The sequence below is a fragment of the Symsagittifera roscoffensis genome, chromosome 7 (genome assembly GCF_963678635.1).
Source record: "Symsagittifera roscoffensis chromosome 7, txSymRosc1.1, whole genome shotgun sequence".
In the NCBI taxonomy this organism is placed as follows: domain Eukaryota; kingdom Metazoa; phylum Xenacoelomorpha; order Acoela; family Convolutidae; genus Symsagittifera; species Symsagittifera roscoffensis.
The window spans coordinates 251,797-267,560 of record NC_087068.1 but is presented as its reverse complement, the minus strand read 5'-3'; the positions used below and the strand labels follow the sequence as shown (position 1 = coordinate 267,560).

At 31.2% G+C, this 15,764-nt stretch overlaps 1 protein-coding gene across 4 annotated transcripts in view; it reads right to left on the bottom strand.

The window, feature by feature from the left end:
* LOC134851711 (uncharacterized) overlaps positions 1–15,764 on the bottom strand; it is a 215,982-nt gene that overhangs the window by 140,879 nt on the left and 59,339 nt on the right. For 2 of the 4 annotated variants that reach the window (XM_063867924.1, XM_063867927.1), the window contains exons 2-3: positions 6,622–6,702; positions 6,189–6,550 (exon numbers count right to left, since the gene is read on the bottom strand). In XM_063867924.1, the coding sequence (XP_063723994.1) occupies positions 6,189–6,277 (89 nt within the window). In that variant the 5' untranslated portion in view covers positions 6,278–6,550; positions 6,622–6,702. Of the gene's footprint in view, positions 1–6,188; positions 6,703–15,764 lie in introns of all 4 variants that reach the window. The other 2 variants (XM_063867928.1, XM_063867926.1) reach the window with 2 other exon arrangements.

Genomic DNA, 15,764 nt, shown 5'->3' with positions numbered 1-15,764 from the left:
GTTTTGCAAAAGATTTTGCAAAAAAAAATGTAGAGATTACAATCCGTTTTAGTCAATTATAAAGGATTTTAAATGGATTGTGATTTCACGAAAACAATCGATAAAAGTGACAATAGAATCGATTGTGTGGTCCAACTTTGCAACAATAATTGATTATAATGACAACATTTTGAAGAACAGGTTTCCAATATGATCGGTTATTATTCCTTGAACTCCGGTGCGAGTAGAATGTTACTCAGGGCCTAGAAAATTAGGTGACAAGCAAATTAGACGACCGTAACGAAACGGAGTTTTTGGACAACTCTTTTTTACTCAGCCAAAAGTTAGTTTCAGTCTGTGAACAAAATTCACGCAATTTGCTGGTCTTTTGTTAGTTTGAAAACAGTTATGCTAATACTTTATGTTATGTTATAAATGGCGGTTGAGGTAAACGGGCAGGGAGGTGGGGGGAGTAAACTCTGATAGGAGTCTTGTAAGAAAACCAATTACGTTTTAAGATTCATACAAAAAAAGTAGAAATTGTAAAACTCATATAAGAAATTGAAAAAGTAAAATAACTCATGGTTAGGTTCTTGAATAAGTTTCATTGATTCATTCTAAATAAGCATTGGAAGCATAGGAGGCTAAATAAACATCAGAATGAGGCTCCAAAAGGTGTTTTTTGGTAAGATTTGAGTTAGGTCAGTGTTCGTGCAGATAAATTTTTGAAGTTAGTTTTTATACCGAAATTCAAGTAAGATTCTTAAAAAAATAAAAAAATAAAATTATTGGTGCTTACATGTTGTAAGGATTTTGTAAGTTCTCGAATTCATTTTCACAAGATATAGGATTTTTATGAGATTTTGAATTGTACTAAGTCCAGGGATATTTAAAGTCCAATTTTGGTTCATTTTTTGGTTCATGCTATATGTACCCGCATCCAAGTTTAGGCATAAATAATCGATTATAACGGATTATTATGATGATTTTTTGACAATTATAATCAATTATAATTACCAAAATTAGTTCTTTAAGGGATTTATAATTGATTATATTCTTGATATTTTCCAAGAGATTATAAATGATTATAATTGATTATAGTTTTTACTAAAAACCCTTAAAATCAATTATAATCGACTATAATCGATTATAATCTCTTATTTTGCCGAAATTTTCCTACATTCGAATTATATCTTATGGGTTTTTTTTTGTGTCAATAAGAAAATCTCTAAAAGATAGATCTCTTGAACACTTTGGTTCATCTGTTACAAAGTTTTACCACGAAACAAAAGTTTCATAGAGATCCTTTCATATGAGTGGAAAGGTTCTCGCGGTAGATGAAAAATAAATTTTCCGAATCAATCAAGAAACTAAATCAATTTGCTGATGTTTTGGTGTTTAAAAAAGCTTAAAATATGCATCACAAAACAACTCGAATGGGGAGGAAATAAAAAAAAAACTTAATATTTTGAATTAATTGGAAAACTTTTTAAAAAATTTTCTCATTTTTCATAGGAACCAACGTCCACAAAAAGCATAATGGATTATAATCAAATATAATCGATTATAATTGTATCAAAAAATAAACGAATAAATAATCGATTATAATCGACTATAATGAATTATAATTAACTATAATTTGATTTTAAAAGGAGTTTTATAATCGATTATTAATTGATTAAAATTGATTGTTTCTCAATTTTAGTGATACAGGTACTAAAATCGTAATATAATCGATTATTAACGCTTAAAATTGGATGCGGGTACGTACTTTTCATACAGAACAGGTCATATAAGTCCATACAAAAAAACTTATTCCATTTGATGTAAAGAGCGTTTATAATGCGATTTTTGTTCGTTTTTTACTAACACTATTAAAAAGTCAGTTTTAGAGGGTTGACTTTCCTTAACAATTAACTATTAACTGATCAATTAAACTTAGACATAAAAGCATCAATGCAACAGACGCCACATTAAACGAACACTGGTGTGAAATGATGTTTAGGAAAAATATCTGGCATATTTTTGCGCTCAAAAATGGGCAGAGTATATTTTTTTCTAATGAAAGTTTATTACTATTTGGCCTATAGGTTGATTTTTAATGACAATTTGCAAAACTTCAATAGATGTTTTTGCACAAAGTCTGCTTTTGTTGTTAGTATCCCAGATTTTTTTTTGATTTTGTTGTGGCAAGGGTTTCATCATTTTATTATTTATTTTCAAAAATACTGATATATGTTTCACTCAAAACGCGATTTAGATTGATAAACTGATAAAGTTTTGATGCATTTTTTTGTTTTGGACTGACTCATTTCTATAGAAAGTTTTTAATGATTATATTGGATATTTTTGTGGAATTCTTTTGACCATGTTTTTGATATAATTTATCACTAATTTTTATCCCAGTGTGCACCAAGTTTTTAATGTTAGTAATAAATTATCTGACGACATCTTGAAATAAAATTTGAAACTATAGTAATAAATAAACTGACAATTTTTGATTCCGAGACAAAAACATTTGATTATAATGTCACAAAATTCATTGAACCACTTTTAATTCGCGAGAAGTAAGTTAGAAATGGAATCTTTGTTTCTTCTGTATATCATACCAGGAAAGTCAATGTTTTTCATACAAGATTAATCTAGTCTCTTTTCAGCGATATCCGCCAAAATAATATGTTTTACCATACAATCACAAAAATTATGTTACTAAAATCGATATAATAATTTTTTTTCTTCTCGCTATAAAAAAGATCAGCAAGATCCATTAGCTCTATCTCTCATCTCACAAAAATCTTGTTCTTTTCAAACATAGCTCTTTGTTGGCATAATCTTATTTTTTGAATTAAAACTTAGCAATCAAATTTTTGATTAGATATTGTGTTTCTAAACTTTTATTATCGTTGTAAAAAAGATCAGCAAGATCCATTCGTTCTATCTCTCTTCTCGCAAAAATCTTTTTCTTTTCAAACATAGCTCTTTGTTGGCATAATTCACGCAATTTGCTGGTCTTTTGTTAGTTTGAAAACAGTTATGCTAATACTTTATGTTATGTTATAAATGGCGGTTGAGGTAAACGGGCAGGGAGGTGGGGGGAGTAAACTCTGATAGGAGTCTTGTAAGAAAACCAATTACGTTTTAAGATTCATACAAAAAAAGTAGAAATTGAAAAACTCATATAAGAAAATGAAAAAGTAAAATAACTCATGGTTAGGTTCTTGAATAAGTTTCATTGATTCATTCTAAATAAGCATTGGAAGCATAGGAGGGCTAAATAAACATCAGAATGAGGCTCCAAAAGGTGTTTTTTGGTAAGATTTGAGTTAGGTCAGTGTTCGTGCAGATAAATTTTTGAAGTTAATTTTTATACCGAAATTCAAAATCTTGTAAGATTCTTAAAAAAATTAAAAAATAAAATTATTGGTGCTTACATGTTGTAAGGATTTTGTAAGTTCTCGAATTCATTTTCACAAGATATAGGATTCTTATGAGATTTTGAATTGTACTGGGGATATTTAAAGTCCAATTTTGGTTCATTTTTTGGTTCATGCTATATGTACGTACTTTTCATACAGAACAGGTCATATAAGTCCATACAAAAAAGCTTATTCCATTGAATGTAAAGAGAGTTTATAATACGATTTTCGTTCTTTTTTTACTAACACTATACAAAAGTCAGTTTTAGAGGGTTGACTTTCCATAACAATTAACTATTAACTGATCAATTGAACTTATACATAAAAGCATCAATGCAACAGACGCCACATTAAGCGAACACTGGTGTGAAATGATATTTAGGAAAAATATCTGGCATATTTTTGCGCTCAAAAATGGGCAGAGTAAATTTTTTTCTAATGAAAGTTTATTACTATTTGGCCTCTAGGTTGATTGTTAATGAAAATGTGCATAACTTCAATGGATGTTTTTGCACAAAGTCTGATTTTGTTGTTAGTATCCCAGACTTTTTTTGATTTTGTTGTGGCAAAGGTTTCATCATTCTATGATTTATTTTCAAAAATATTGATATATGTTTCACTCAAAACGCGATTTAGATTGATAAACTGATAAAGTTTTGATGCATTTTTTGTTTTGGACTGACTCAATTCTATAGAAAGTTTTTAATGATTATATTGGATATTTTTGTGGAATTCTTTTGACCATGTTTTTGATATAATTTATCGCTAATTTTTATCCCAGTGTGCACCAAGTTTTTAATGTTAGTAATAAATTATCTGACGACGTCTTGAAAAAAAATTTGAAATTATAGTAATAAATAAACTGACAATTTTTGATTCCGAGACAAAAACATTTGATTATAATGTCACAAAATTCATTGAACCACTTTTAATTCGCGAGAAGTAAGTTAGAAATGGAATCTTTGTTTCTTCTGTATATCATACCAGGAAAGTCAATGTTTTTCATACAAGATCAATCTAGTCTCTTTTCAGCGATATCCGCCAATATAATTTGTTTTACCATACAATCACAAAAATTATATTAATAAAAAAACGCTATAATAATTTTTTTCTTCTCGCTATAAAAAAGATCAGCAAGATCCATTAGCTCTATCTGTCATCTCACAAAAATCTCGTTCTTTTCAAACATAGCTCTTTGTTGGTATAATCTTATGTTTTGAAACAAAACTTAGCAATAAAATTTTTGATTAGATATTGTGTTTCTAAATTTTTATTATCGTTGTAAAAAAGATCAGCAAGATCCATTAGTTTTATCTCTCTTCTCGCAAAAATCTTTTTCTTTTCAAACATAGCTCTTTGTTGGCGTAATCCTATATTTTGAAATAAAACTTAGCTATAAAATTTTTTATTAGATTTTGTGTTTCTAAACTTTTTTTATCGTGCTAAAAAAGATCAGCAAGATCCTCTAGTTCTATCTCTCATCTCACAAAAATCTTTCTGTTGTCAGACGTAGCTCTTTGTTGACATAATCTTATATTTTGAAACAAAACTTAGCTATAAAATTTTTTTATTAGATATTGTGTTTCTAAACTTTTCTTAACGTTGTAAAAAAGATCAGCAAGATCCATTAGTTCTATCTCTCATCTCACAAAAATCTTTCTGGTGTCAAACGTAACTCTTTGTTGACATAATCTTATATTTTGAAACAAAACTTAGCTATAAAATTTTTTATTAGATATTGTGTTTCTAAACTTTTCTTATCGTTGTAAAAAAGATCAACAAGATCCATTAGTTCTATCTCTCATCTCACAAAAATCTTTCTGTTGTCAAACGTAGCTCTTTGTTGACATAATCTTATATTTTGAAACAAAACTTAGCTATAAAATTTTTTATTAGATATTGTGTTTCTAAACTTTTCTTATCGTTGTAAAAAAGATCAGCAAGATCCATTGGTTCTATCTCTCATCTCACAAAAATCTTTCTGTTGTCAAACGTAGCTCTTTATTGACATAATCTTATATTTTGAAACAAAACTTAGCTATAAAATTTTTTATTAGATATTGTGTTTCTTAACTTTTCTTATCGTTGTAAAAACATCAGCAAGATCCATTAGTTCGATGTCTCATTTCACAAAAAAATTTTTTCTTTTAAAACATAGCTCTTTGTTGGCATAATCTTATATTTTGAAACAAAACTTAGCTATAAAATTTTTTATTAGATATTTTGTTTCTAAACATTTGCGACTTTGCTTAACATACCCACGATTTGTTTGTTAAATATTTTGTAATCCATTGATTAGAATATCTTGAAGGTATGATTGTTATTTTAAATAGTGTTCATAGCTTCGAAAAAAGGATAGAATATTCGCGCTCGACGTATTTTTTTTCAAACATTCGAGTTTTTATTTAACAGATTTAAACAGATTTTTTGAGTTCTCTCTGAATGGTTTTTTGTCCTGAATATAATTTTAAGAAGATATTTCACGCTGGACGCATTTTTTCAAAGCACCTTTTTTGGGCAGATTATTCAGAGCTCCGCTTGATACGAGAAGCCTTTATCGATACGAGAAGCGATCATTATCGATATTCGCTGGGATTTTTTTTTCATACAAATGTTTTCTATGCGATCAACATTTTGCGTGAAAAAATTGTTAAAATAAACACGTCAAAAAAGTTGAAATCAATTTTCAGTGTTCGGAGCAAAAAAATCAAAACGGTTTCGATAATCAAACCAAGTTTAAGACCAAATTTGTTAAGTCCCAATTTTCGATTGTTTTTGTTTTGATTGGAGTACCTGTTGTACTTCATGAGGGCGACCACAAGCACCGCCACAATTGCACACGCCAAGGCAACAGGAATGGCCAACACAATTACGTCACTCATCGTGTCTATTGTTCACGCTTGTAGTTGTATTTGGTGGCCGTTGTTCACAACTCAGAGAGCATTTTCAGATGATTCACGAGTAAGTTTCGAGGCCGTTCGAGTTGTCATTAAACAGTATCCAGAATTGAGGGCTTTCAGGAATAGCTGTGCACGCCGCTCATGTTTTTTGGTTTCTCTCCTATGTATTTTCGTACAGTTTTACCTTTTTTGCACACTTCAATATAATGGATCAGTTTTCCGAGTTATTCTGTGGTTTGTTTTAAGAATCCCTTCCTGTAACCATAATGGATATATAGAGAGCAGATTGTATAGGATAAATGGATAAACTCTAAGAATGGACGCACCTTTTCAGATAGACAATAAATTAGAACTTCTTCTGCAGACAGTTTCAAATTTCGGATATCTTCTGAAATAGAGAAGGAAGTCTGAAACAAAACATTTTATCTATCAGCTGAACAAAAGAAACCATCACAGTAGTTTTGTAAAAAAAAAATTAACGCAAATATTAATTTTCTGAGGAATTGGGAGAGAGAACTTTAACCAACAAACAGAATGAAAGTTTACAAGGTTTCATTTCCTCTGCAAGCAGTCAAGGTAAATGTTAACTTGTTCTTCAAGTCCATTAAAACCAATTGAGCATCTTGTCAAACTGAAATAGAAAAAATGAAGCATTTGTGTTGCGCTTTGCTTAGAACTGCACTCCTATCATTTTTCAAGACCAAAATTGCTCTGAGCAGCCAAGAGATTTTGCACAATTAATCCATTTAGCCGAAACAGGTGCAGTACAGAAAATCTCTATTTTTACCCGATAGTAACTGTACTGACTAAAATTGTACGATATGCATGGTGGACAAAAGACTAGTTTGCTCTTGATCGAATCAAAGTGAACTAATTAATGATCCCTGATAAACATGTGTGAAACTGAACTTGACTCAATTACTGCAAAAAAGCTAAAGATTTAGTTCTTTCTGATTCAGTTCAAACTTGCAGATATTTTAAGTAGTCCTTGCTAAAGGTAAGTGAGCACGGCAGACAAGAGAAACGTGAAAAAAGTTTTTGCTTAGAGTCCATTTGCGCACAGAAGCTTTTAAAAAATATGCTTTTCAAATCACCAAAGGTTGGACGGTCTTGCATTAGCAATGCATAGCAAACGACCTGAATTTGGATGTTTTTCACAATTTATATAACAAAAGTAACGAACTTTTATTTTTTGGCAAAATTTTTTAATGATGATTATTTCAAATTTTTGAATTTTCAAGTTATCAGACATTGATCAAAGCTTACATTTACACCCCATACAAAAGAAATAGGAATTTTCAGCGTTTTCGAAAAAAAAAATTTAAGTGAAAAGAAAATAAAAGCCAATTTTATCGTATCCAGGACTACGTTATGCACACAAAATATTAAATTTTGCATGCAAAAAAAATTTCGAAAAATGTTTGTTTGCGTACGAAATTCGATTTGCGGTTGAAAAAAAACAAAAAAATTTTTGGGCCAAATTTTCAAAATTACTTGAAAAATTTTTTGTGTCGCCATCAAAAAAATGCCAGTCATACAATTCCCATGAGGGAATTGTATGATAAGCATTTTTTTTCAAAAAAACGAGGACCTCAGTTTTTTATCACCAGATTGTTTTATAAGAATCAAACATCCACAGAAATAAGTTTATACCAGTTTTCAACCATTTTTAGAAATTGTATGAAAATTGTATGACAAGCATTTTTCCATACACTTGATGTATGGAATTGTATGATAACTATTTTCGGTGTATGGAGGTCAACCCGGGAGTTTAAAATCAGATGTAACGCTAAGAAGAAACAGCTGAAAAAATTTAAATTGAAGTTTTGTGAAAAAAATTAATGGTTTGGCATAGAAAAAACAAAAATAATGGTTTGGCATAGACATTATAGAAGAGTAAAAGCAAATTATGGGAAAAACGTTGTTTCAATTACGCCACAAAAACCTGCCAATTTTCTGCAAACATAATCAACGTATTCAGAAAGTTGCAATTTGTTGAACTCCTACAAATTCAAGATAAATTCATATATATTTATAGGAACAAATCACATCGAGACTAGTGCCTTGCAAAATGAAGTCAGGTTGTTCAATTTTGAGTGGAAAGGTCTGAGTTTTGCGTTTTGAAAGCGTGAGTACGCGCCTGTTTTTTGTGCACCGACCATCACAACTTTCGGTAAATCATTATTAAAAAGCTAGAAAAGAAAAGGACTTATTATTGAACCTTGCGACATACCAAAACTAATGATTTTACATTGAGATTCTTTTCTAGCTGGCTCGTATCGTCTTCTCTCAAGATACGATTTTAAAAGTGCCTCTGCTGTACCTACAAAAAGATATCGGTCCAAACTTTTTTCAAATAAGTTACTAAAACCAATAGAGTCAAAAAGGTTTTTATGTCCTGTGTAGCTTGCAAGACTAAATTTGTTGGTGTCATTAGTTTTTTTTTGCATTATTTCAGGGCCTAAATGCAAACCGTTTGGTTTTATTCTGAAACGAAAACTTCTCATCAGCAAACAAGTTGCTTTTATTGACAGTTCAGAAAATCGATTTGAAAGCAACTAATCAAAAACTTTGCAAAACGCTGTGAACTAACTAATTGGCCAATAATTGTAAGGGTCCTTAAATTTAATCATTGGTTTTACTTTTGCATCTTCACAAAATCGGTCCCTCTGTCAAATATAAAATTAAAGCAATAGAACGAAAACAATTGAGGATGAGTGGAGGAAAAAAATGAAGCGTTTTTCATCTAACATCATTATGATCGGTTGTTTAAAACAATTGAGGATGAGTGGAGGAAAAAATGAAGCGTTTTTCATCTAACATCCTTATGATCGGTTGTTTAAAACAATTGAGGATGAGTGGAGGAAAAAATGAAGCGTTTTTCATCTAACATCATTATGATCGGTTGTTTAAAACAATTGAGGATGAGTGGAGGAAAAAATGAAGCGTTTTTCATCTAACATCATTATGATCGGTTGTTTAAAACAATTGAGGATGAGTGGAGGAAAAAAATGAAGCGTTTTTCATCTAAAATCATTATGATCGGTTGTTTAAAACAATTGAGGATGAGTGGAGGAAAAAATGAAGCGTTTTTCATCTAACATCATTATGATCGGTTGTTTAAAACAATTGAGGATGAGTGGAGGAAAAAATGAAGCGTTTTTCATCTAACATCATTATGATCGGTTGTTTAAAACAATTGAGGATGAGTGGAGGAAAAAATGAAGCGTTTTTCATCTAACATCATTATGATCGGTTGTTTAAAACAATTGAGGATGAGTGGAGGAAAAAATGAAGCGTTTTTCATCTAACATCATTATGATCGGTTGTTTAAAACAATTGAGGATGAGTGGAGGAAAAAATGAAGCGTTTTTCATCTAACATCATTATGATCGGTTGTTTAAAACAATTGAGGATGAGTGGAGGAAAAAATGAAGCGTTTTTCATCTAACATCATTATGATCGGTTGTTTAAAACAATTGAGGATGAGAGGAGGAAAAAATGAAGCGTTTTTCATCTAACATCATTATGATCGGTTGTTTAAAACAATTGAGGATGAGTGGAGGAAAAAATGAAGCGTTTTTCATCTAACATAATTATGATCGGTTGTTTAAAACAATTGAGGATGAGTGGAGGAAAAAATGAAGCGTTTTTCATCTAACATCATTATGATCGGTTGTTTAAAACAATTGAGGATGAGTGGAGGAAAAAATGAAGCGGTTTTCATCTAACATCATTATGATCGGTTGTTTAAAACAATTGAGGATGAGTGGAGGAAAAAATTAAGCGTTTTTCATCTAACATCATTATGATCGGTTGTTTAAAACAATTGAGGATGAGTGGAGGAAAAAATGAAGCGTTTTTCATCTAACATCATTATGATCGGTTGTTTAAAACAATTGAGGATGAGTGGAGGAAAAAATGAAGCGTTTTTCATCTAACATCATTATGATCGGTTGTTTAAAACAATTGAGGATGAGTGGAGGAAAAAATGAAGCGTTTTTCATCTAACATCATTATGATCGGTTGTTTAAAACAATTGAGGATGAGTGGAGGAAAAAATGAAGCGTTTTTCATCTAACATCATTATAATCGGTTGTTTAAAACAATTGAGGATGAGTGGAGGAAAAAAATGAAGCGTTTTTCGTCTAACATCATTATGATCGGTTGTTTAAAACAATTGAGGATGAGTGGAGGAAAAAAATGAAGCGTTTTTCATCTAACATCAATATGATCGGTTGTTTAAAACAATTGAGGATGAGTGGAGGAAAAAATGAAGCGATTTTCATCTAACATCATTATGATCGGTTGTTTAAAACAATTGAGGATGAGTGGAGGAAAAAATGAAGCGTTTTTCATCTAACATCATTATGATCGGTTGTTTAAAACAATTGAGGATGAGTGGAGGAAAAAATGAAGCGTTTTTCATCTAACATCATTATGATCGGTTGTTTAAAACAATTGAGGATGAGTGGAGGAAAAAATGAAGCGTTTTTCATCTAACATCATTATGATCGGTTGTTTAAAACAATTGAGGATGAGTGGAGGAAAAAAATGAAGCGTTTTTCATCTAACATCATTATGATCGGTTGCTTAAAACAATTGAGGATGAGTGGAGGAAAAAAATGAAGCGTTTTTCATCTAACATCATTATGATTGGTTGTTTAAAACAATTGAGGATGGGTGGAGGAAAAAATGAAGCGTTTTTCATCTATTATCATTATGATCGGTTGTTTAAAACAATTGAGGATGAGTGGAGGAAAAAATGAAGCGTTTTTCATCTAACATCATTATGATCGGTTGTTTAAAACAATTGAGGATGAGTGGAGGAAAAAATGAAGCGTTTTTCATCTAACATCATTATGATCGGTTGTTTAAAACAATTGAGGATGAGTGGAGGAAAAAATGAAGCGTTTTTCATCTAACATCATTATGATCGGTTGTTTAAAACAATTGAGGATGAGTGGAGGAAAAAAATGAAGCGTTTTTCATCTAACATCATTATGATCGGTTGTTTAAAACAATTGAGGATGAGTGGAGGGAAGAAATGAAGCGTTTTTCATCTAACATCATTAGGATCGGTTGTTTAAAACAATTGAGGATGAGTGGAGGAAAAAAATGAAGCGTTTTTCATCTAACATCATTATGATCGGTTGTTTAAAACAATTGAGGATGAGTGGAGGAAAAAAATGAAGCGTTTTTCATCTAACATCATTATGATCGGTTGTTTAAAACAATTGAGGATGAGTGGAGGAAAAAATGAAGCGTTTTTCATCTAACATCATTATGATCGGTTGTTTAAAACAATTGAGGATGAGTGGAGGAAAAATTGAAGCGTTTTTCATCTAACATCATTATGATCGGTTGTTTAAAACAATTGAGGATGAGTGGAGGAAAAAATGAAGCGTTTTTCATCTAACATCATTATGATCGGTTGTTTAAAACAATTGAGGATGAGTGGAGGAAAAAAATGAAGCGTTTTTCATCTAACATCATTATGATCGGTTGTTTAAAACAATTGAGGATGAGTGGAGGAAAAAAATGAAACGTTTTTCATCTAAAATCATTATGATCGGTTGTTTAAAACAATTGAGGATGAGTGGAGGAAAAAATGAAGCGTTTTTCATCTAACATCATTATGATCGGTTGTTTAAAACAATTGAGGATGAGTGGAGGAAAAAATGAAGCGTTTTTCATCTAACATCATTATGATCGGTTGCTTAAAACAATTGAGGATGAGTGGAGGAAAAAATGAAGCGTTTTTCATCTAACATCATTATGATCGATTGTTTATAACAATTAAGGATGAGTGGAGGAAAAAATGAAGCGTTTTTCATCTAACATCATTATGATCGGTTGTTTAAAACAATTGAGGATGAGTGGAGGAAAAAATGAAGCGTTTTTCATCTAACATCATTATGATCGGTTGTTTAAAACAATTGAGGATGAGTGGAGGAAAAAATGAAGCGTTTTTCATCTAACATCATTATGATCGGTTGTTTAAAACAATTGAGGATGAGTGGAGGAAAAAATGAAGCGTTTTTCATCTAACATAATTATGATCGGTTGTTTAAAACAATTGAGGATGAGTGGAGGAAAAAATGAAGCGTTTTTCATCTAACATCATTATGATTGGTTGTTTAAAACAATTGAGGATGAGTGGAGGAAAAAATGAAGCGTTTTTCATCTAACATCATTATGATCGGTTGTTTAAAACAATTGAGGATGAGTGGAGGAAAAAATGAAGCGTTTTTCATCTAACATCATTATGATCGGTTGTTTAAAACAATTGAGGATGAGTGGAGGAAAAAATGAAGCGTTTTTCATCTAACATCATTATGATCGGTTGTTTAAAACAAGTGAGGATGAGTGGAGGAAAAAATGAAGCGTTTTTCATCTAACATCATTATGATCGGTTGTTTAAAACAATTGAGGATGAGTGGAGGTAAAAATGAAGCGTTTTTCATCTAACATCATTATGATCGGTTGTTTAAAACAATTGAGGATGAGTGGAGGAAAAAATGAAGCGTTTTTCATCTAACATCATTATGATCGGTTGTTTAAAACAATTGAGGATGAGTGGAGGAAAAAATGAAGCGTTTTTCATCTAACATCATTATGATCGGTTGTTTAAAACAATTGAGGATGAGTGGAGGAAAAAATGAAGCGTTTTTCATCTAACATCTTTATGATCGGTTGTTTAAAACAATTGAGGATGAGTGGAGGAAAAAATGAAGCGTTTTTCATCTAACATCATTATGATCGGTTGTTTAAAACAATTGAGGATGAGTGGAGGAAAAAATGAAGCGTTTTTCATCTAACATCATTATGATCGGTTGTTTAAAACAATTGAGGATGAGTGGAGGAAAAAATGAAGCGTTTTTCATCTAACATCATTATGATCGGTTGTTTAAAACAATTGAGGATGAGTGGAGGAAAAAATGAAGCGTTTTTCATCTAACATCATTATGATCGGTTGTTTAAAACAATTGAGGATGAGTGGAGGAAAAAATGAAGCGTTTTTCATCTAACATCATTATGATCGGTTGTTTAAAACAATTGAGGATGAGTGGAGGAAAAAAATGAAGCGTTTTTCATCTAACATCATTATGATCGGTTGTTTAAAACAATTGAGGATGAGTGGAGGAAAAAATGAAGCGTTTTTCATCTAACATCATTATGATCGGTTGTTTAAAACAATTGAGGATGAGTGGAGAAAAAAATGAAGCGTTTTTCATCTAACATCATTATGATCGGTTGTTTAAAACAATTGAGGATGAGTGGAGGAAAAAATGAAGCGTTTTTCATCTAACATCATTATGATTGGTTGTTTAAAACAATTGAGGATGAGTGGAGGAAAAAATGAAGCGTTTTTCATCTAACATCATTATGATCGGTTGTTTAAAACAATTGAGGATGAGTGGAGGAAAAAATGAAGCGTTTTTCATCTAACATCATTATGATCGGTTGTTTAAAACAATTGAGGATGAGTGGAGGAAAAAATGAAGCGTTTTTCATCTAACATCATTATGATCGGTTGTTTAAAACAATTGAGGATGAGTGGAGGAAAAAAATGAAGCGTTTTTCATCTAACATCATTATGATCGGTTGTTTAAAACAATTGAGGATGAGTGGAGGAAAAAATGAAGCGTTTTTCATCTAACATCATTATGATCGGTTGTTTAAAACAATTGAGGATGAGTGGAGGAAAAAATGAAGCGTTTTTCATCTAACATCATTATGATCGGTTGTTTAAAACAATTGAGGATGAGTGGAGGAAAAAATGAAGCGTTTTTCATCTAACATCATTATGATCGGTTGTTTAAAACAATTGAGGATGAGTGGAGGAAAAAATGAAGCGTTTTTCATCTAACATCTTTATGATCGGTTGTTTAAAACAATTGAGGATGAGTGGAGGAAAAAATGAAGCGTTTTTCATCTAACATCATTATGATCGGTTGTTTAAAACAATTGAGGATGAGTGGAGGAAAAAATGAAGCGTTTTTCATCTAGCATCATTATGATCGGTTGTTTAAAACAATTGAGGATGAGTGGAGGAAAAAATGAAGCGTTTTTCATCTAACATCATTATGATCGGTTGTTTAAAACAATTGAGGATGAGTGGAGGTAAAAATGAAGCGTTTTTCATCTAACATCATTATGATCGGTTGTTTAAAACAATTGAGGATGAGTGGAGGAAAAAATGAAGCGTTTTTCATCTAACATCATTATGATCGGTTGTTTAAAACAATTGAGGATGAGTGGAGGAAAAAATGAAGCGTTTTTCATCTAACATCATTATGATCGGTTGTTTAAAACAATTGAGGATGAGTGGAGGAAAAAATGAAGCGTTTTTCATCTAACATCATTATGATCGGTTGTTTAAAACAATTGAGGATGAGTGGAGGAAAAAATGAAGCGTTTTTCATCTAACATCATTATGATCGGTTGTTTAAAACAATTGAGGATGAGTGGAGGAAAAAATGAAGCGTTTTTCATCTAACATCATTATGATCGGTTGTTTAAAACAACTGAGGATGAGTGGAGGAAAAAATGAAGCGTTTTTCATCTAACATCATTATGATCGGTTGTTTAAAACAATTGAGGAAGAGTGGAGGAAAAAATGAAGCGTTTTTCATCTAACATCAATATGATCGGTTGTTTAAAACAATTGAGGATGAGTGGAGGAAAAAACGAAGCGTTTTTCATCTAACATCATTATGATCGGTTGTTTAAAACAATTGAGGATGAGTGGAGGAAAAAATGAAGCGTTTTTCATCTAACATCATTATGATCGGTTGTTTAAAACAATTGAGGATGAGTGGAGGAAAAAATGAAGCGTTTTTCATCTAACATCATTATGATCGGTTGTTTAAAACAATTGAGGATGAGTGGAGGTAAAAATGAAGCGTTTTTCATCTAACATCATTATGATCGGTTGTTTAAAACAATTGAGGATGAGTGGAGGAAAAAATGAAGCGTTTTTCATCTAACATCATTATGATCGGTTGTTTAAAACAATTGAGGATGAGTGGAGGAAAAAATGAAGCGTTTTTCATCTAACATCATTATGATCGGTTGTTTAAAACAATTGAGGATGAGTGGAGGAAAAAATGAAGCTTTTTCATCTAACATCATTATGATCGGTTGTTTAAAACAATTGAGGATGAGTGGAGGAAAAAATGAAGCGTTTTTCATCTAACATCATTATGATCGGTTGTTTAAAACAATTGAGGATGATTGGAGGAAAAAATGAAGCGTTTTTCATCTAACATCATTATGATTGGTTGTTTAAAACAATTGAGGATGAGTGGAGGAAAAAATGAAGCGTTTTTCATCTAACATCTTTATGATCGGTTGTTTAAAACAATTGAGGATGAGTGGAGGAAAAAATGAAGCGTTTTTCATCTAACATCATTATGATCGGTTGTTTAAAACAATTGAGGATGAGTGGAGGAAAAAATGAAGC